This window comes from Neofelis nebulosa, chromosome 5 (genome assembly GCF_028018385.1).
Source record: "Neofelis nebulosa isolate mNeoNeb1 chromosome 5, mNeoNeb1.pri, whole genome shotgun sequence".
Taxonomy (NCBI): domain Eukaryota; kingdom Metazoa; phylum Chordata; class Mammalia; order Carnivora; family Felidae; genus Neofelis; species Neofelis nebulosa.
Genome location: NC_080786.1, coordinates 157,579,523 through 157,601,297, shown reverse-complemented (window position 1 = coordinate 157,601,297; position 21,775 = coordinate 157,579,523). Strand labels below are relative to the sequence as shown.

The 21,775-nt window shown below is 62.2% G+C and overlaps 2 protein-coding genes across 3 annotated transcripts in view; both read left to right on the top strand.

Moving 5' to 3' along the window:
* The window catches only part of TSPEAR (thrombospondin type laminin G domain and EAR repeats), a 155,723-nt gene that overhangs the window by 124,240 nt on the left and 9,708 nt on the right, over positions 1 to 21,775 (top strand). The window contains exons 3-9 of the mRNA XM_058732219.1: positions 4,986 to 5,224; positions 7,094 to 7,184; positions 8,545 to 8,701; positions 10,045 to 10,176; positions 10,870 to 11,096; positions 12,480 to 12,666; positions 13,822 to 14,051. Of these exons, the coding sequence (XP_058588202.1) occupies positions 4,986 to 5,224; positions 7,094 to 7,184; positions 8,545 to 8,701; positions 10,045 to 10,176; positions 10,870 to 11,096; positions 12,480 to 12,666; positions 13,822 to 14,051 (1,263 nt within the window). The remainder of the gene's footprint in view (positions 1 to 4,985; positions 5,225 to 7,093; positions 7,185 to 8,544; positions 8,702 to 10,044; positions 10,177 to 10,869; positions 11,097 to 12,479; positions 12,667 to 13,821; positions 14,052 to 21,775) is intronic.
* On the top strand, positions 1,156 to 2,618 carry LOC131512952 (keratin-associated protein 10-7-like). 2 transcript variants are annotated; one of them, XM_058732211.1, is made up of 2 exons: positions 1,156 to 1,898; positions 2,130 to 2,618. In XM_058732211.1, the coding sequence occupies exons 1-2, from the start codon at positions 1,240 to 1,242 to the stop codon at positions 2,350 to 2,352; spliced, it is 882 nt and encodes a 293-aa protein (XP_058588194.1). In that variant the 5' UTR covers positions 1,156 to 1,239; the 3' UTR covers positions 2,353 to 2,618. The 2 variants fall into 2 exon arrangements, with proteins under 2 accessions (XP_058588194.1, XP_058588193.1); XM_058732210.1 differs by having other exon boundaries at positions 1,156 to 2,618.

The window sequence follows — 21,775 nt, the reverse complement described above, 5'->3', positions numbered from 1 at the left end:
TGTAGTGACTGAGAATCAGTGGTGGCAGGGGTTTGGGATGGGGAACACAAGGGGCTTCCGCATGGTGCCGCCACAGAACAAGTGAAACGTAGAGGGACACGGGGTCGGACAGTGAACAGTTGCTCTATAGATTCTGTAAGGCCAAGCGGCCAAAATTCTTCCCCCTGAAGACGTCGAGGACTGCAATCTGCTCTTTGCTGAATTTTTTTTTTTCTCTTGATTATTTGTTACGTTCTGCTTCTCTTTGTTTCTGCACCGAGTTTTGCTGCCCACGGAGTCCCGTCTGCATTCATAGACGGTGTGTGAGTAGCAGGTTCTCGGAGCAGCCGCGAACCTTCCCGTCCCGTGCACCAGAGGGCTCAGTGCTGCCGCGTAATCGATCCCATTTCCCTCCAGCTTTGCAGATGTGGTTCCAGGTCTTTAGGCGTCTCGGTTCGCTGAGTTGCTTCCAATCCCTTCCGATCTCTCTGGAAGCTTCCAGGATGCTTCTTTAGGTTTGGTGTAAGACAGCTCACCGGTGTGTCCCAACGTGCAGCATTCTCTGTGTATCTCATTCCACGTTTGGTCAGATTCCACCTCCGAAGACCACATCTCCCTCTGCTCTGAGAAATGTTGCCTTTTGTCGATCGGTCTTCCTGGAAAGCTTCTCTGATGAACGTTGGATGCTGTGCACATCGTCCGTTTCTCTTAGGTTTTGCACAGTCCATCTCTGTCGTTCTGCGCTGAGACACTCTGTCCCCTTCCCATTCACTCCTGACTGCCTGGCCTCCACTCAGCACTCGGTGTGCGGACGTCCTGCAGCCAATGGGCAGACCTGTCCCGGCGTTCCGGTCCTTCTGCTCTCTGAGACCCGGGGATGCACGGTGCTCACCTGGACCGCTGCAAGCCCCCGGGCATCAGGGCACACTGGGCAGTGAGCAGGCTGCATGCCCGCAGGGCTCCAGGACTCTAGTGTTTTCCTGTGGTGTTTGCTTAGAGAACCAAAAGTAGTCAGGGGCCAACCCAGTCCTTAACCATGACAGGCATTTTCCAAGCAGCAAACTCTTTAGTGTAAATAAACCAGAAGTAATAAACACTCTCAGGACTCAGTCAAAACACCAACAAGGAAAGGGAAGTCTTGGTGACAACACACAGCTGGGAGGTATAAAAGCCGACAGACAGCTGGAACTCCTCACACACACACACACACTCACACACACACCCACACCCACTCCCTCCTGCAGCCCCACCGCCCCCGCCATGGCCGCGTCCACCCTGTCCGTCTGCTCCAGCGACCTGAGCTATGGCAGCCGCGTCTGCCTGCCCGGGGCCTCGGACTCCTGCCCCGACTCCTCCTGGCAGGTGGACGACTGCCCAGAGAGCTGCTGCGAGCCCCCGTGCTGCGCCCCGGCCCCCCGCCTGACCCTCCTGTGCGGCCCCTCCTCCCCCTGCCAGGGAGACTGCTGCACCCCTGCGTGCTGCAAGCCCGTGTGCTGCACCCCTGCGTGCTGCAAGCCCCTCTGCTGCACCCCTGCGTGCTGCAAGCCCCTCTGCTACACCCCTGTGTGCTGCAAGCCCGTCTGCTGCACCCCTGTCTGCTGCCAGGACTCCCCCTGCACAACCTCTTCATGCTGCCAGCCCGCCTGCTGCACCTCCTCCCCCTGCCAGGAAGACTGCGGCACCCCTGTGTGCTGCAAGCCCGTCTGCTGCACCCCTGTGTGCTGCGAGGACTCCCCCTGCTCAGCCCCCTCCTGCTGCCAGCCCAGCCCCTGCTGCAGACCCTCCTCCTGCGTGTCCCTGCTCTGCCGTCCCGTGTGCAGACCCGCCTTCTGCACCCCTGTCTGCTGCCAGGACTCCCCCTGCACAACCTCTTCATGCTGCCAGCCGTCCTGCTGCACCTCCTCCCCCTGCCAGGGAGACTGCTGCACCCCTGTGTGCTGCAAGCCCGTGTGCTGCACCCCTGTGTGCTGCGAGGACTCCCCCTGTTCAGCCCCCTCCTGCTGCCAGCCCAGCCCCTGCTGCAGACCCTCCTCCAGTGTGTCCCTGCTCTGCCGCCCCGTGTGCAGGCCCGCCTGCTGCACCCCTGCCTCCTCCTGCTGCCGCCCGGCCTCCTGCGTGTCCCTGCTCTGCCGCCCCGTGTGCAGGCCCACCTGCTGCACCCCTGTCTGCTGCAAGCCCGTCTGCTGCACCCCTGTCTGCTGCAAGCCCATCTGCTGCACCCCTATGTGCTGCGAGGACTCCCCCTGCTCAGCCCCCTCCTGCTGCCAGCCCAGCCCCTGCTGCAGACCCTCCTCCAGTGTATCCCTGCTCTGCCGCCCCGCGTGCCCCCGCCCTGCCTGCTGCGGCCCCGCCTCGGGCCAGTCCTGCTGCTGATGGGCACGTGCCCCCAAGGGCCAGCCGGGCTCAGGTCCCACCTGGTGACTCTGGTCCTCCTGGCCACCCATCAGGCCTGACCTTGACCTCCTGCCTCCCAGGAATGCTGACCCCGCAGCTTCCTGGGGCTTCTGCTCCCAGGAGGCACCTGCACCTGTTCTGGGTCACCGGTCCTTCTTGCCCCCTTTCTCTGCTTGGGTCACTTGGCTTTGACTCCTAACCTGTCAGCACCTCTTCAGGAAGCCCAATAAACTCACTTCACCGGCCGATTTGTTTCCTTTCATCTGACCCTCATGGGGGTGCGGAGACCCCAGGGTTTTGCCCAGACACGGTCTCCTCCAGCCACGAACATTTCTAGGAAGGAGGGACTGAGCAGTCCCAGAGGTGGGGCCTTCCTCGTGTGGGCAGGGCCACGGGTGGGGCTCACGCCGTGGCCCAGGAAGCTCCGCGCTGCTGGGCCCAGTGCCCAAAGGCAGAACAGGGGGATGTGGGGATTCGGTCCCAGCAGGTGCCATAGCTGCGAGGTCAGTGCTCCTTCCCGGCCACCTGCCCACGTCCCAACCGTCACCATGTGAGGATTCTGTCCTGAGTTAGTGGGTTTGGCTTCCACGCCTCACCCCCACTCCCTACCCTGTGGAAAGTAAGTGCAGGCTGGGAATCCCACCGTGGAAACTAACAGGGCCACGTGTGTCCCTCAGCACACAGGCCGCATAACCCAGGCCACGCCAAGTATATTTTACTGGCTTAGGTGTTAAGTTTAAATACGAGGGCCACGGAGGCTTTAATTTCTTCAGCGGAACGGTTGCACGGGTTTGGTCCCAGTGCCCCTGGCCGAGGCTCGCTGCAGAAACCACAGTGCACAGTTTCCCCCGGCCCTGGCGCCCGGCTGGTCACTTTCATGCCGTGGCCCCTTTCCATGTGTTAGGCTGGGAAGCAATAGACCCTAAACCGCAACGACGGATGATCCAGCATGCGTCGTACAACGTGCGGCTGGCCTTACTGGTGTTCCCGGGTCACCGTCTTGGTGGCGGAGGCTCGTGGAGGTTTAGTGGTGTTGAGATGGACGTGACAGAAAGCGTTCCGTGTCCATTTCAGCACAGCCATCCCGCCATCCTTGTCCAGACTTTTCCGTCTTCCCTGACCGGCCCCCTTCCCCGCCTCCCCGGCCCTGGCGCCCCCATTCCAGGCTCCGCCCCTGAACGTGACTACACTAGGTCTCTCACAGAAGTGGGCTGCGCGGTATTTGTCCCTGGTGATGGCCTACTTCACTCGGCGTGACGTCCCCCGGGTTCGTGCGTGTGGACGCTGAAGCCTCTTTGTAAGACTAACATTCCGCTGTATGGCTAGAGCACATCTCACCGCCGCTGCTCCCGCACTTACCTTTGCGGACGTGGGTGCCTCTCTCGAGGACCCTGCTGTCAGTCCTGTCGGGCGTCGGAGGTGGGCTTGCGGGGTCACGTAACAGTCCTATAGTAACTTTTCCGGGGACCGCGGGCTGTGTTCCAGAACAGCTATACCGTTTGGCAATCCCACCACCGGGGCGGACGGCATCCTGTCTCTCCACATCCCGCACTAGTTTCTGGTTTTCTGATAGTGGCCACCCTGACAGGTTGGAGCAGGGATTTGGTGGATCACAGACCTTGGTCACTGCAGTAGGCCCTGCCCTGTGAGCCCTGTCCTCCCGCCACACCTCCCCTGCCTATCCTCCCTCACCCATCCTGCCTCCCCTTGCCCCGCCCTCCCCTGCCCGTCCCCCCCCTCCTCCCCCACCTGTCAATGCCTCCCCTGCCCCGTCCTCCCCTGTCCCACCCTCCCCTGTTCCCCTCCCCTGCCCAGCCCTCCCCTGCTCTTCCCTCTCCTGCCCCGCCCTGCCCTGTCTCACCTCCCCTGCCCCACCCTCTCCTGCCCCCCTCCCCTGTCCCGCCTCCCCTGCCCCCCTCCCCTGCCCTGCTCTCCCCTGCCTCACCCTCTCCTGCCCGCCCTCCCTTGTCCCCCCTCCCCTGCTCCACCCTCCCCTGTCTCCCCCATCCCAGCCCTGCCCTCACCTGTCCCCCCTCCCCTGTCCCACCCTCATCTGTCCCCCCTCCCCTGTCCCGCCTTCCCCTGCCCCGCCCACTCCTGTCCCACCCTCTCCTGCTCCACCTTCACCTGTCCCCCCTCCCCTGCTCCGCCCTCCCCTGTCCCACCCTCCCCTGCATCCACCCTCTGACCCACCCTCACCTGCCCTGCCCTCCCCTGCCCCCACCCCCTGCCCCGCCCTCACCTGTCCCTCCCTCCCCTGCGCCCACCCCCTGCCCTGCCCTCCCTCACCTGTCCCCCCTCCCCTGCTCCGCCCTCCCCTGTCCCACCCTCCCCTGTATCCACCCTCTGACCCACCCTCACCTGTCCCCCTCCCCTGTCCCACCCTCTCCTGCCCCGCCCTCACCTGCCCCGCCCTCCTCCCCTGAGCCCTCCCCCACCCTCACCTGCCCTGCCCTCCCCTGCCCCCACCCCCTCCTGCCCCGCCCTCACCTGCCCCGCCCTCCTCCCCTGAGCCCTCCCCCACCCTCACCTGCCCTGCCCTCCCCTGCGCCCACCCCCTGCCCTGCCCTCCCTCACCTGTCCCTCCCTCCCCTGCCCGCCCTCTCTTGCAGAAGAATGAATACCTGTTCACTGTGGTGACGGAGGAGTCTGACGGGCTGTTGCTGGGTGTGCGGTACTCGCCCACCAGGCTGCATTTCCTGTTCCTCAGCCAGGACGCGGCGGGGGCCTGGCAAACCCGCGTGACCTTCCGCAGTCCCGCTCTGATGGACAACCAATGGCACACGCTGGTCTTGGCCGTGTCCGAAGGATCCTTTTCCCTCACCGCGGACTGCGGCGTCCCCGCGGACATGTAGGTAGGGGGGCGTCCGGGGAGGGCCGGGTGCTGCCGGACACGGCGGGTCCAGGGCCGCGGGGCGGGCCGGCTGGCCCGGTGCTGCGGGCACCGTGCGCCCTGGGCTCGGGCCCGTGGGCGAACAATCTTTAGGGACCATCCCCTGAAGCGGGAGCGCGGGGTCATCAGCAGGGTCGGCCACCAAACCCGTCCTCCAGAGCAGCCGCAGTGGGTGGGGGCGAGTGCAGGCGCCCAGGCCGGGTAGGTTGGACTTGGGGGGGGGGGGGTGCTGTGCCTTGCAGAGCGGGGTCACCATCAGGAAACACGCAGAGGAAGGTCACAGAGAGTTCAGGCACCAGAGCCAAACTGAACCTGCGGCCTGACTGGAGCCCAGCTCCTGCTTTGTGATTTTCAACACATCGTTTGGCCTAAGACCCGGTTTGCCCGTCGGGACGAGTGAATAGTCACTCTAACTCCAAATAAACACGCAGAGTCGCCCTTCTGGCAGCTTCGGCACAGCCCCAGGCACCAGCAGCCTGAGTTCCATCCCTGCCCTCGCCGTCGCCTGGTCACTAGGCTGGACCAGGGAGCATCGGTCCCCATAGTCCCACCGGCTCGTGACGACCATCCTGGCTCAGTGGGGCTGGTGACTCTCTTAAATCACACATTTTCTGGTTTACATTAAAATCTATCATTATTCCAGATACTACTTTCAGAGGTAGAATCTTACTTTGCTCTGTTACTATGAAGCTTATTCCATAATAAAAAGATTCTTTGCCATTCGGACACTTTGTTTAAATCCGTCTCTGCTCCCAAGCGCATCAGGGCCTTTACCAGGGTGATGACGGTGGGGACCCAGTAGTGGGAGCAGCTCTGTGATGCGGAGGTGGAGGGGGCCAAGGAAGGGGAGGGAAGGAGCCGCGGCTACAGCCAGTGGTGGCCAAGGAGGACTCCGGGGCCTGGGGGTCGGGCGTCACAGGCCTCGTGGGCACCACGGAGGGCGCACTGTGATCAGAGCACGGGGGATTCTGGGACGGCGCTCAGAAAGTGGCCTCACCACGGCCAGCTGCAGCCCAATGCAGGCCTGGAAGGAGCAGGTTCTTACAGGGGGAGATGCCTGGCTCATCCACCCCAGAGGCTCCAGTCAGGCCCTCCCTCCAGCAGGCACCCACCTTCCCCCCACCCTCGGGGTGCAGTATCCACTTCCGAGTCAAGACCCAGCTCTGGCCACATCTGCCAACGCCTCCCAGGCCACCAGCGAGGACCCCTCCCGCCCGGACACCATCTGTTTCCCCATAGGCGTGGTGGAGGGTGGGCAGGCTGGGGACCCAGTACCGCTGGAAGCCACTAGAGTTTCCAGAGAGATGGGAGAACCCCTGAACGGACACCTCTGTGGCCACACTTTTGCAGAAGACTCCTGTCCTGGGGAAAAGAGCGCTCCTCAAATTCACGTCCACCAGAACCCTGCAATGCAAACTTGCTTGGAGACAGAGTCTTTGCAGGTGTAGTCAAGTTAAGTTGAGGTCATGACTGCAGTCGGGCGGGCCCTGATCCAGAGCCTGGTGTCCTTACAAGAAGAGGAGAGGCACAGACAAGGCCACGTGAAGACAGGCAGAGGGGGTGATGTAGCTACAGGCCAGGGAATACCAGAAAGCCCAGAGCTGGATGAGCCTCCAGAGGGAGCGGGACCCTGCAACGCCCTGACGTCAGACTCCCGGCCTCCAGAACTGTGGATAATCTGCCACCTAAGCCCCCAGTATGTGGTGTTCATTACAGCCACCCTGGGAAACTGATACCCCCGTGCACTGCTTCCCCTGTCCTTTTCTGCATAAACGGGCTGTGATGCTGCTCTCCCATGGCCCTAAAGCCACCTTCAAATGTTTTCAGAATGGCTGACGTGCCCTTCCCGGCCACCCTCTCGGTGCGAGGAGCCCGATTCTTCATCGGCAGCCGGAAGAGGACCAAAGGCCTGTTCACGGTAAGCACGGGAGGGGCTGCCTGTCTGGCCTCCCAACAGCAGTGCTCACAGAGAGGCCGTCACTACAGGCCCCGTGTCCTCACACTCTGATCCGACAGATCGGCGTGTGCCACACGGGAGCAGGGAGCCCTGGGGTACATGGGGCTCCACACTTGCGAGGCACAATTTGCCACAGGGCCTTTTCACTCACGGTTCCCTCTTCCTGGCACAGTCATCCCCACTGTCACCACAGATCACACCCTGTACCCTCAGGACCCCATCCCATGTCATCCTCCTTGGACACCTTCCCCTACCACTTGGAGAAGATGAGGCTTGCACCCAACCCCTTTTCCTGGTTGTCTTTCCTCCATAGCCCTCACCACTCTCAGACCAGCTGTGTGTTTGCTCACTGGCTGTCTCTCCCATAGAGTGCAGGTGAGGGACCCTGTTCCATACTGTGTCCAGTTTCTAGACCCATGCGTGATATATAATAGGTGCTTGGTGAATATTTGTGGATGGCATGTTTGGATGGATGGATGGACAGATGGATAACTGTATGGATGGTGGGTGGACATATGGATGGATGGATCAGTGATGGACGGATAGGTGGGTGAACATAAGGCTGAGTGACAGATGGGTAGATAGATGGATGAGTGATTGATGGACATATGGGTGAATGGATGGGTGGATGGGGGATGGATAGATGGATGGATGGGTGGATGGGGGGATGGATGGATGGATGGATGGATGGATAGGTGGATGGATGGGTGGATGGATGGGTGATGGATGGACATATGGGTGAATGGATGGGTGAATGGATGGATGGATGGATGGGTGGATGAGTGATGGATGGAGATATGGGTGATGGATGAGTGGATGGATGGATAGGTGGATGGATGGATGGATGGATGGACAGATGGGTGATGGATGGACATATGGGTGAATGGATGGGGGATGGATGGATGGATAGGCAGATGGATGGATGGATGGATGGGTGAGTGATGGATGGGCATATGGGTGAATGGATGGGGGATGGATGGATGGGTGGGGGGATGGGGGGATGGATGGATGGGTGATGGATGGACAGACAGATGGACAGATGGATGGATGAACAATGCAGCCCAGTCACTCTAGGCTGGTTCACAGGAAAAACCCCTTCCGTGGCTGTTACCTTAGAACAGTGTAGAATTATCCACCATTGCTCCAGTGTTCCCCACACTCCCAACCTATTAGCAGCCTCTTCTCACCTGGCTCTTGACGTAGCCAGACCCTCAGTCCTCATTCTCACCCCTCCACCAGGGTCTGGCCAGGCTGAGCCCAGGGGTGGGTCCAAGCAGTCTCTAGCAACGATGTTCTGAGCATGCTCTCCGTCTCTCTGCAGGGCCTGGTGAGGCAGCTGGTCTTACTGCCTGGCTCGGATGCCACCCCAAGGCTCTGTCCCTGCAGGAGTCCCGAGCTGGCTGTGCTGTCCATCCCCCCAGTCCTGCAGGGCCCCCCGGGGAAGCCAGAAGATAATGAGGTGCTAAAATATCCCTATGGTTAGTAGGTCAAAGCCACCCACTCCCCCTCACTTATGGCAGACCCTGAGAGCCTTGTCACTTGGTAACAGAGAAAGGAAGGTGACTATTAAGTTGACAAAGGGACTGGCTTGATGCAGATGGGCAGGGGTCCCACCCAATGGCCACCAGAGAGCCTGGTTCTACCTGGACCCCCAGTGCTGTTCCCTGACCTCGTCTTCCTTCTCTTGAGCCTCTGACTTCCATCTGCTCCCTGTTTTGTCCCCAGAGCAGTATTTGGGGTCTTTACCCCCATCCCTCTCTGATAGGCATCTAAGCCTCCGCCCCCACCCCAGCGGGGACCCCAAACTGTGAGAGGCACTTGCCAATTGTCCGTGACCCCCCAGCCCAGAGGGTCCCCAGCACTTAGCCCGTGCTTGCGTCTCCTGGGGCTGAAGTCACCATGCTGCGTATGTAAGCCACACACCCCGCCCCGGCGAAGCCGGGTCCCGCCCCCACTGCAGCCCCCACCATTCAGCGAGGCGGGGGAGACAGCCCCAGCCCCTCCTGAGCCTTACGGTCATGCCTCGCCAGTCAGGGGACGCCCCTCAAGCACATCCTGGGATGGGGTTTCCAAACTCCCAGAAGCACCAGCTGTAGCTTTTTCTATCGTGCTGGAGAGAGCTTTAATAGTCTATAAACTGATGCAGTTTGTTGTCATGCTATGTTGAATACTTTTGTAGGAACGGTACAACTTTGAATGATTTTTATAGTGAAAGAAGAGACACAGAGGAAAATAATTTCCCTGCACAGTGGAATTTTCATATGCTACACGGGAATTTTGCACGTGTTCCGTCATCTCAGAATAGGCGGGAGGCAGGACTGCCCCCCTGGGCCTCTGCTGGGCGCTACGTCAGATCGAGGTGCCCCGGGTCACAGTCGAGGTGCGGGTGTCGGCTTGGCGGCGACAACGATGTCGCTGTGAACCCGCCACGCGGCATCATCGGGACGTGCGGGCCTGGCTCGAAATGAGGTGTGACCACCAGCAGCGATGGGGTCAAACGCCGCGGAATTAGGCAAAACTCAAGCTTAGATAAACTGACGCCAGGGAGAGAGGTCTGAGTGGCGAGCAGGGCAGTGGGTGTGCGATCACCAAGGCTTTTCCAAGGGGAGGAGGGCCGCCCTCTGGAGTGGGCGGTGAGGCTGGCGGGAAGCTGGACGGCGTGCATCCCGCCCCACGGACACCCGGGGGGGAGCAGGCCACGATGGAGACCCCTGTGTCCTCATGGTCCCCACACGCAGAGGCAAAGGTGGGACCGCCTGGGTCAGGGGTCCTCCTCCAGGGAGCATGCTCTCTGGACACTCCCCTTCCTTGTTCCCCCCAGAAACCGACCTGAAGGTGACTCTGGGGTCCCGGCCTCCGTGCACCAAAATGGAGGATGCCCAGTTCTGGTTTGATGCCAGCCGGAAGGGGCTGTTCCTGTGTGTGGACAGCCAGTGGGTCTCCGTGTTAGCAGGTGAGGAGGGCGGCGTGCCTCCTGGGGCTCTGGGGACTCGGGGGTTCTTCTTGGAGCCAGCGCGACTTGGGAATAGGGAGGACCCCCCAGACAGCAGGCTGCATATTCAACCTGGAGACGCGTGTCCTCCTGGGCGGGGCACGAGGGGGGCAGGGCTCGCCACCCCTCCCCTCGTGCATGTCCAGTCCCCGTCGAGGGGACACCCTCCTCGTGCCGTGTCTGCCCCTGTCACACATGCTGGGGATGACACCAGGAGCCTGGATGCATGCTGTTCCCCTGGGACCTTTTGGCAGAGCCTTCCGCATGGGGACAGGGGGGTCGAGGTCGCCCAGGGCGCTCTGGACAGTCACCCACGGGAAATGGGAGCTGGCTGCAGCCGCCGCCCTCGGCCGCTGACCCCGCTGCTCATGGGCACAGCTTTGTGTAGGAGCAGCGGGCGTGGGAAATGTCTAACGAGGACGCGACACGTCAGTTCCGTCCCTTCAGCGTCCCTGGACGCCGCATAGACCCTAAAACCCACACAGCCTCCCCTGATGGCCTCTCCCTGAGGGTGAAATGCCCCCAGGCGAACCGCCCTGGCAGTCGCTGATGCTGTGGGGTCACGGCTCGGGGCCCTGGGGTCACACTCCCAAGCCGGCCTGTCGGCTTCCATGCGGGGAGGCATTAAGCGGGTCTCCACGTTTCTACCGCCAGCCAAGGAGAAACTGGACTACGTGGAAGAACATCAAAGCCTGTTCACCGACTCGGAGACGCTGGGCATCGAGGTCTTTGCCATCCCCGAGGCCGGGCTCTTCGTGGCAGCCGCCAACCGCAAAGCCACATCCGCCATCTACAAGTGGACCGATGGGAAGTTCGCCTCCTACCAGAACATTCCCACGCACCAGGCACAGTCCTGGAGACACTTCACCATCGGGAAGAAGGCAAGTCTGCGTTCGGCGACTTTCTCAATCCCTCTTATCTTGGAGAAACCCGGAGTCCAAAGGTTGGGACCCCTTCCGTAGGAAATACGGGAAGAGTATTCCTCGTGGTTTCAAAGTCTTACTTAGGTTCTGAGGGGCTTTCGAGATCAGACACTTGGTGGGGTCTCTAAGTCCAAAGTGTGACGTGCCTTGGGCTTCCTACAAAATAAAGACAAGACCATTCCTAAGATGCGGTCAAGTCCGTGTAGACCCATTGTGACTAAATTGAGAGCTTGTTGGCTCACTTGATGAGCTGGTCAACAGCGCAGAAAGCATCTCAGAATGCGGACGACCACGGTCCTGTCTCCTTGACTCACTCCAGGTCCCGAGGACATGCGGTGTCCAAACAGAGAGGGACAGGCCCTTAGGTGAAGGTATGAGACCCTCACGGACAGCCCCCTCCAAGCCGGGGCTGGATGGACCAGAGGGCATGGGGGGGGGGGGTGGTCTGAGCCGCACCCCCAGGACGATGCACTCTCTCCCCAGCCCCGACACCCTCTGCTGCAGTGTCAGTGGCCGAGGGCCTCCCCCCACGACCCCGTGCCCGTCCTCCAAAGCGCTCACTCGCCAACACGAGTGTGCCCCGTGCGGCCCTGCCCTCACTAGGTGCACCCTGACGAGGAAACAGCCAGCAGGTCAGACAGACCTCTAGGCCACCGCCCACCATGGGCCAGCCGTGCTCCCAGTCCAGCATGGCGGATGAGTGACTGGTGCTCCAGCCTTTTGTTTGACGACATTTTCATTATAAAAAATGCAAACTTCTTTTTTTATTTTAAAGAGAGAGTGCGAGAGCACGAGCAGGGAGGGGCAGAGAGAGAGAGAGAGAGGGAGAGAGAGAGAATCCCAAGCAGGCACCACACTGTCAGCTCAGAACCCACTGCAGAACCAACTGAGCCACCCATGGGCCCCTAAGAAATGTTAACTTCACGTCAAGAAATATTAGGAAATTCAGAAAAACATTTCACCGAGGCAGGTGCCGGGCTCACTGAGCGCGCGCTCGCTTCCGGGCTCAGCAGACACACCCCACACGCCGAGCCGGCTTGCCTCCTGGTCCCATCCCACGTTGGGCACTTGCGTGTCCTACTCAGCTATGTGACAACATGTGCGTCTGTGCGGGAGGAGGACGTGATCGTGTGTTTCTGCTCGTCCGGGTGATGAGCGCGGTTCTGTGCACAGAGCCGTTCCTGATTTTGGAGACAAAAATGGAGACAACAGACTGATGAACGTGACTGACAGATCCGGAGAGACAGTGGCCATCGGACAGAGACGCAGGTGCTCAGAAGATCAGCCCCAGGCCCCTCGCACAGGTGACAAGAACCAAGTGTCCTGGGTCCTGTCTTTCAGATCTTCCTGGCTGTGGCTAATTTTGAACCGAATGAAAAGGGCCAGGAGTTCTCTGTCATTTATAAATGGAGCCAGAGGAAGCTGAGGTTCACACCGTACCAGAGGGTCCCCACCCACAGCGCCCGGGACTGGGAAGCCTTCGAGATGGCCGGGGAGCACTTCCTGGCCGTGGCCAACCACAGGGAAGGTAGGCTGTGGCCTCCCACCTGGAAGGGAGCCACGGGGCGGGGAGCTGACTCACCCGAACCCTCACCTCATGACCACGTTATAATAAGCCACACCCAGCCTGATTCTTCGGGCTTGGCCATCTGACAGTGACGTCTGAGGGCGAACACACCTGAGCACCCTGTCAGCGTCCGGGCAGGAGGACAGGCAGGCACAGTCCGTGCGGGTGCCTGCCCTTGGGAGAGCGGTTACGGAAACGCGGGCCGCCCGGCTGCACAGACTGCCGCATTCGAAACTGACCACCCGACTGACTAACCAACCAAGTGACTAACTTTCCCGGAGGAGGTGACTGAGACAGGTGTGAAGGCAAGCTGTTCGCCCGGCATGCCCGTGTCCCCTGGAGGGACGTCGGCGTGGACTCCGGCTGGCAGAACAGACTCGCTGGAAGGATGAGGGAGCTTGTTTGCCCCAGAACATGCCTTCTGCACACAGACCCTGTGACACAGCGGGTGCGGTGGAGGGGACAGAGGGGCAGAGGCCGGGAAGCCTGGTTTCTGGGTCAGTGACGGTCTGAGTGACCGCAGCAGGCCCTTCCTGGGTGTGTAACTCTCGAGGGCAGGGTTCAGGGCAGCTCTGTCCACAACCCGCAGGGGAGGAGCCCTGCCTCCCGGCTCATGGGCAGGGGGACCCCAGGGCCTGCTCCTTAGTGCTCCCCAGGGAAATGAGTATTCCGGGAGAGGCTGGCCCAGCCAGGGGGGCTCCTGGGAGCATGTTGTGGGGAGGGGCCTTCCGGGCAGAGGGTCAGGAAGTGCAAAGGCCTGACCTGTGGGGGACAGTGAGAGCAGGGGGCTCTCAGAGGGAGAGAGCAGGGGGCAGTGTGAGCAGTGAGGCTAGGGAAGGGTGGGGGCCCCGTCTCCAAGACCGAGGGCCGCGGGGCAACAGGTCTGGAACCCTCAAAGGTGGGGACCCAGGGAGGGCCTTCCTCTGGGCACAGGGGCAGGGAGTGCGGGGTGAGGAGGGAAGGTGCCCAGCGGCCAGAGGCCTCCGTGCACAGGACAGACCCCTCCCTCCGGCCTGGGGCAGGTCCAGGGCAGGCCAGGGCTCCGCCACGGCCGCCGTGAGGCCTCGGAAGTCCGCCTCCCCCCCGCCCCCCGCTAACGCGGCTGCTTGGTGGCAGGTGATAACCACAACATCGACAGCGTCATCTACAAGTGGAACCCGAGGACCCGACTCTTCGAGGCCAACCAGACCATTGCCACCTCGGGCGCCTATGACTGGGAGTTCTTCACCGTGGGGCCCTACTCCTTCCTGGCGGTGGCCAACGCCTTCAACGGCACGTCCACCAAGGTGCACTCCCACCTGTACGTCTGGCTCCTTGGCTCCTTCCAGCTGTTCCAGGCCTTCCTGGTAAGGAGCCGGCGGGAGGCCCGCGTCTCACCCCTGCCGGGCCGCGTGGCACCTGCGGCGTGGCGGCCGGAGCCGGGAACCCCCCACCCCAGACCCTCCTCACCCAGGCACCTCCCCCACAGGGCTCAGGCTGAGCCCGTGTTGCCTGCAGCAGCCTGTTACCCCGAGTAGGGCCTGGGGGGCCCTAACGTGTGGCGGGAGGGCCCCTGGCCTGCCCTCCCTCCGGCACGGAGCTCCCCCCGGGCAGCGCCGGGTGCTCGGGGGCCCTCATGCCCCCCCGACTCGCCTTTGTGGGGGCGTCAGGCTCCTGTCCTGGGGCAGCTGAGCAGCGGCCCCGGGCCCGCCCGGGGGTGAGGGACGGGGCAGCACTTCTCCCTCAGACCACGAGTGTCCCGTAGCTGGTTCCAGGCTCCTGAGCTACCCGCTCGTGAGCAGAGGATCATGGAGAGGAAGCATAGGTGCTGGCGGGGGTTGGGGGGCCACTGTCTCAATCTCAGGGCTGGAACTGGCTGCCCATCTGTTTTCCTGGTGGAGCCGTGGGGACTCCCTGTCTACCTCCGGGAATGGTGGAGAGGATGCATCACCAGTGTGACTCCTTCCTCCCTGGATCCTTCTGGAACATTCCTTTCCTGGTTTATCTGTCCCCTCATCCGCCCGGGAGAAATGCTTCGAGGGCCCTCTTGGGGTGGTGGCTCCTTTGGCATTGGACGTCCCAGCGAGGCGTCCTGTGCGGGCGGTGCTCACAGCCTGAGGCCGGTGGTCACAGGACAGAGGAGGGAACACGGGAACACGCGGAACCCACCCTCTCGTCGGCTCTGCGGGGAACTGGGAAGGGCAGGCGGGCTTTGCTAAGCAGCGCCTACCTTGAGACCAGCAGCCGTGCAGAGAGGCTGTAGTGACCGAAGGCAGTCTAGAACATTCCACACGCGCCGTCCCATCTAGGACAAGCCCGGAGGTGGCACATGGGGTGGGCTTCAAACGCAAGGGAGGAAAGATGAAGTTCAATGTTTCGGGCTCCTCTGCGGGGCGGTGGAAGGGTAGCATAGGGAGGTGGAGTGCTCAGAGGAGCCCGCGGCGAGGACACGGACGGGCTCGCGGACAGCAGCTCGAGCCAGTTCCCGTTTGTTCCCGCCGCCGGGCTGGGCTTGCACCGGTCACGGCCGGCCGGCTGGAGGCCGAGGCGCTGTCCGCCGCCCGCTTGGGGGGCTCACGCTGCAGCCCCCCCAAATCCCAGCCAGGGCACCGCATCCCAGCGACGTTAGGACAAGCCCCAGAGGGCGAGGACAGCTGCAGGAGGGGCAGCCGGGTCCCCGAGCGCTGACATTGCCCCAGAGGGAGTGGGTGTGAGCGGGGAGCCGGCCCGGCCCCGAGTTTCCGGGCAGGGGGAGGTCATTGCTGGGGCTGCTGGTTCCTGAGATGGGGCGCCCCGGGGAGAAGTGGGACCAGGGTGGGCACGATTCCTTCGCAGCCACGCGCCTTCGTAACGGCCGGAGGGGCTGAGCGGGCTGAGCCGCGTGGGCGGCTGCCGCTGGCCCAGCAGTAACCACGCAAAGCACCCGAACCAGGAGCTTCGCCCGCCTCCTCCCACTCAGTCCTCACAGCCACGCTGTGAGCTAAGTGCTGCCCCCAGTCTCCCTGTACAGCTGGGGAAACTGAGGCACGGTGGTCCCAAGACTCGCCCCTGCCGGAGCCACAGCTCTGGATGGGAACCCAGGCGGTGTGGTGCTTGTTATTAACTCCATTCGGCGTAGGACAGGGTCCTCGAGCACGCGCTCCTTACGAGGCCTTGTGAACGCCAGGACCCGGAAAACAGCTCGGACGGCCTGGGGTGGGGCTGTCCCCAGCAACGGGCCTGGCTGTGTGCACGCCAGTTGGAAGAGCATCCCGCAGTGGGCTGGCCCGGGGTCTGCCTGTGAGGGCCCACGTGGGACTAGACGCCAGGCCTTTGAGACTAAAGACGCGGGAGCGTCTGGGGCCTCCGCTGGGGCGTCTGGGGCCGGACGGCCTGGGAAGCGGGCCTCCATGGTGGCAAAATCAGGAATCCCCAGGAGGCCCAGACACGCGGGGACGGTGGCTGGGAACGAGCACGTGGCACTGAGCAGCTGCGAAAGGCGACAGGCTGACGCAGCTCGTGTGGAAAGTCCGTGGGCTCTACGCTTACTCCGCGTCACCGGGTCGCGTGGATGTCCTACCGTGAGCGCGCCCGGCCTGAGGTGGGGTTCCGGGTGTTCGCACATCTGTAGCCCACACGAGGGGCGACCGCAGGAACTGAAGGCTTTACTCTGGAGGAAGATTCAGGAGGCTTGTTTCCAGGTTCCCCCCTGGCTTGGGGGTGCACTTTGGAGATTTTCACCAATGCCCACCGACGCCTTGACCCTAAACCTCCTGCATCTGAAAAAAGGCCAAGTTAGAGGGTGTTCGTCGTCTTGGCTCCTCATCCGGGGCCACGACCAGGTGGCCCGGCTCCCGGAGCACAGCCCAGCACCGGCCATCCTCACCATCACCTCCAAGCTGACAGCTGGGGCCTCCCGGGGTTTGACCCGATCGCACGAGCTGGTAGCTAAAGCAGCACGTTCGTCCATGCTGGAGACCAGGCTGGCTCTGGGACACAAGGGGGTTTTAAAAATTATACTGATCTTCAGAGGTGTTCAAGAAGGTATTACATTTATAAAGTCAGCACAGAGCTCTGAGGAATCACAAGTACCGTTGCACATTGTTAACGTGACTGGAAAATCGAGGTCGGGGAAACTTCTAGAATGCAGAACCAGAAGCTGAGACAGAGAGGATCAAGCCGGGAGATCCAGAAGGAGAAGGAGTGATGCTGGGGAAGAGAGCAACGGGGCCATCAGAGGGGATCCCCGAGACCCGGGAACACGCCCTCGGAGGGAGCACTGGCCCCAGAGACCGGATCACGCGGGTCTGTGTGAGGAAATTCGCGGGTGTCGCAGGAAAGATCCTAGGACACTTTCCCAGTTTCTCACCCGTAGCCGTGCGCCCTGGCCCAGAGTCTGCCCTCCGTGATCCTGTGGAGACCACTCAGCCTGGATTCTGTTTGCTGCGCTTTGTGCAGGAGGAGGGGCACAGGGTGCCACAAATGTCAGTGGCTTCCTGCCACCGAAGGTTAGTCCTCACCAGGTGAAGCACTGTGAGGTTCCCGGCTCTCCCCTGCCACGTGTCTGCACCGTCGGAGCCTCGACCACGGCCAGGAGAGGCGGGAAGGCCCCACTGGCCGGCACTGGTCACATGAGCTGGCGTAGCTGCATGGGACACTGGGAAAAGTAGGGGAAGCTGCTGTCCTTGAGGTGTGCCCCGTGGGAGTCACGCCCGACACAGGAGATCAGAATCAGAACTGGTGGCTCCCACCAAAGATGGTGGTGAAGGAAAGTTCCAGAATGGGAACCAGTGCCCAGATGGCACAGGTGGGAGGTTAGGGAAGCAGGACTCCGTGCAGGTGGGCTGAACGGGATGCAGGAGTGACCACGCGGGTAGATTCCCCGGGACGGCGTCGCAGGTGCGGCATCCGCACGGCAGGAGGGAACGGCTCCCGAGGTGGGGGGCTGGGGAGGGGGTGCAGCAAGAGGCTGGAAGACATGGTCGCGTGCAGAGATGGGGTCTCCTTCCCCAAGAAGGAAAAAGAGGGAAGCAGGGATGGATTCCGGAAGACGCAGCAACCAGCATCTTGTTGAACAGCCACGATGGGCAGCCCTCCGGGGCACGTGTGCGGGAAGCCATAGGCAGAGCCGTCACCGTTCAGACTGCACGTGGGGACGGTCCCCAGGGCTGGCCCGGAGCTCCTCCCACCACTGAAACCCCCGGGCAGGGCGTGAGCTCAGCCTGGCCCTAGGCTCTGCCAGAGTGACATTGGGGCATGGCCAGCGCGCTAGAAATGCAAACAGTGATGTCTGGATTCTAGAGCCATCCTGTGGACAAAGTCTGGGGTCCGACACTGAGTGCATCTCTTGGGGCTCGTCAGTAGAGGGCCAAGGGCAAGGGGAGGTGGAAGGAGGGTGGGGCCCCCTGTCTTCATCCTAGAGCTGCAGTGGGGTGTGAAGAGCCCATGCCCGCACTGCTCGCAGGAATCGGAGGGGTCTCCGCAGGACCCCCTCAGGGGACAGGCAGCCGCAGCCCCCAGGCAGGGGCAGCTCTGTCTCCAGGTGCCCAGGCCGGGCGCGGGCAGCCTGGGGCTCCCCAACAGACAGGACCAGGTGGCGCGGAGGCCCGCCCTGTGCTTGGGACACGGTTTTCCCCCTTGCTGGCAGCCTCATGCAGCCACTCTGGGATTTCCGCTGAGGGCCACCTTTCTTGCTTCCCCTTTTGAAAAGCCTTTCTGCCATTTACAGAGATATTTGAAGGGAGGTCTGCGGCTGCATTTACTGGCTCCTGATTCCACCTCAGACCCATTTCACAGCTGAGAAAACTGGGGCTGGGAAGTGAGGGGACCCAGTTGGGGACACGGCTGGGACGTGCAAGAGCCAGTGCACGCAAACGAGGCCCCATCGCTGGTGTGGAGCCCGGAAGGGGCCCCTGGGGACGCGTGTCTCCTCGCCCTGCCTGTGTGTGCGCCCCGTCCCCCTATCACAACAGGGTCGGGACAGGTGCTGAACTCCGGCGAGCAGACTCACCAGGGTCTTAGAAGGCAGGTGGGAGGCACTCCCGGGCTGGGGTTGCAGGAGTCTGTCCTCAGCGACACGGGCAGCGGTGGACAAGCCGGCCCGGGAGGTGGGGGGCGGCCACGCTGCATTTTCGGGCGGCATCTGAGAGCCAGCACCAGCCTGTGCCCAGGCTGGAGCTGTCCCAGCAGCCAGAGCTCTGCGGGCACCGCCACCACCCGGCCCGACGGGCGACAGCAGCCCCGCGCCCGGCCCGGAGGCCTTCTCCCGCATGCCACACCGCCTCATGCCTCGACCACACCTCAAACCCACAAAATCCCACTTTCATGTTTTGCCAACATTTTTCACATCACGTTTAAGTCCTTTTAGGTCCTGGTGATGCCTTCGTGTGTTTACGATTTGGTTTGCAGTTTGTAACGTCTTTTGTGACCGTGAGCTTTGAAGCGGGCAAGGTTGGGTGCTTTGAAGGCGTGCGCACGTGGAGAGGTGCTGACCTCGAGGAGGCCCTTTCTGGAGGCACCAGCCAGACATGGGGTGCAGTGGGGGCAGGGGGGCGTTTGAGCAGTGGCTGTGCACACACATGTGCTGGGAGGGAGCCGGGGGCATCCCAGGGCTGCAGGGTTTGTGGCTCACCTGGGGCGCATTCCTCAGCCTCACCCCCTACGTCTCCCCACCTCGCCCACCAGGAGTTCTAGAACCTTCCTTCAGCTGGCAGAGTCCAAAGCTCCAATGACTTTGGCCCATCGGCTTAGATCAAAGAAGGCCGGAGCTGGGGGTGTCCGGGAAGGAATGAACCCCACCCACGAGAAACCCGGCCTCTAGCTGTGGGGCCTGGGCCCGGGTCACCCGGTGTGGACCCAGAATGGAGGGGAGAGGCGAGCGGCTGACCCAGTCAGGGTGTGGATGTGGGAGGCGGGACTGATGCATGTGCCGCTGGCAGAAATGAGGTCCAAGAGCCAGAGGGGCCAGCTGAGTGCCCACGGGAGCCCTGGGAGAAAGGGTGTGTTGTCTGGGGCGGGGGGGGGGGGGGGGGGGCAGGGCAGGCAGGCCGGTTATCAGCGGGTGTGTGGGGCCGGGGGGGGGGGTGAAGCTGAAGTTGTCAGAAACGTAGCTTCCACCGGGAATGTAAAGGGCCAGGAAGGAACTGGAAGACAGGCCAGAACGTTGGGTTCAGAGCCCTACCGAGGGGAGGGTCACGTAAGAGTGCCCCCCGGTGGTCGGTGTGCCGGACAGCCCTGGGAGGGGGCTTCCTCCTGGTGACTTCTGTGGCCAGACAGCCTGGGGGATGGGACCCTCGCCCACTTCGGCCACCTGCATGCCACGAGGACAGCAGCGTCCCCCCGGGGACCCTTTGGGGGAACTGCCTGCGTGCCCCTGGCAGCTCACCCCGCCTCCCGTCCTGCACCCCAGGCACCCCCTGACCTCGATTCTTTGCTCCCCGAAGCCAGAACCCAAGGGCCTCCTGGCCCAGCAGCTGATCCTCTCCTTCCCGGGAGCCCATCCACCCTGGAGGGAGGTTGTCAGGGGCTCCAGGTACACCTGGCTGCCGAGTCCCCCAGAAGCGCCATTATCCCCGTGAGGTGCGTGGGCAGCCCGCCAGGCCGCGTGCTGGGGGCTGTTGGGACAGGGCACCGGGGGATTTCCACTCAGAAGGAGGGAGGGAGGGAGGGAGGGAGGGGCCCGCCCAGCCCAGCAGGTGCCTGGCTACCTTGCTGGGTGCCAGGCAGGGTTTGGCAGAGCTGTTTGATGTGGGAAGTTCTTCTTCTCTCTCTGATGAGTCCCTAACGTGCCTAGAATCCAGGAGGCGCCTGACATCGGGCCCCAGGCCCATACACCCCGTGCCCAGGCTGGTGCAGCCCCAGGTAGAGACTCTCCCCACTCTCACTTCTGAGCCACAGGAGCCCGGCCTCCGGCCCAGGGCGAGGGTGTTGGCCCTGTTCTGTGAGGGGCGCTGGCAGCCCCGTGCGGGGAGGAGGGGTCGCTGACGGCCAACGGCCATGATCAGGGAGACCTCGTGTGGGCCTCTGCCACCCTCCGCCCAGATGAAATACAGGATGCCTCGTTCAGTTTGAATTCCAGGTAAACGATGAATAATTTCTTGTAAAATCATGTCCCAAGTCGTGCATGGGATACACATAGACTGAAAACTCATTGTTTATCTGAAATGCAGATTGGATGAGGCACCCCCATACTCGCCGTGGCAGGCGCCCCAGGGCGGTGGGCGTGCGGACGAGAGCCTCGAAGCCACACACACCTGAGTGTCCCCCCCTGCCTTACTGCCACCAGACACACCTCGTCCTTCCTCCTCCCCCGGGACCTCTCCCTGTGCTCCCAGAGCCTCCCGCAGCCCCTCCGTGCTGGGACTGAAGACAGGTGAGCAGGCCGAGGGTCACTTGGAGCTGGAAGGAAGCCGTGGCGACTGGGGAGATCCCGTCCTCAGAGCAGCTCCGGGCCGCTTGTACTGCAAGGGTGGGCCCAAGCGCATGTGTGCGTGCAGATATGCGCACGTGTGTGCATGGGTGCGTGTGCATGTCTTGTGTATGTGAGTGTGCGCGGGTGTGTATGTGCCTACATACGTGTGTGCGTCTGCGTGCACGCAGGCACGTGCATGTGTGTGTGTGCACGTACGTGTGTGTATACAGGTGCGTGTGTGTGTGTGTTTGTACAAGGTGCGTGTGTGTGCACAGGTGCATGTCTGTGTGTGCAGGTGTGTGTGCAAGCATGTGCGTTTGCAAGTGTTAGTTTCCCAGTGACGTGGCTTCTTCAGCACAGGGCTGGGGGAGCGTGTGACGTTCTGACGACTCCCGTTCGGTTTCTGGAAAGTCACGGAGCCGCAGGCGGAACTCTGCACGCGTGGGTCCTGAGCAGGTGTCCCGTGCAGCAGCCACAGAGAGGACGGGGCTGAAGACTCCATGGGCCCCAAGTGTCTCAGAGCCTCCTCAGATGTTATGAGGTGGCCCCAGGGGACGGAAATCGTGCCACCTCGTGGAGCCACAGCAACGACAGGACAAGCTCATCCAAGAAAGCTTTAGCCCGGCTCCTGGCCCCCGCGTGGAGGCAGTGACTGCCAGGTGTCCTGGCCCCTTGTCCTTGTCCTTGTGGCTCTTATTCTTT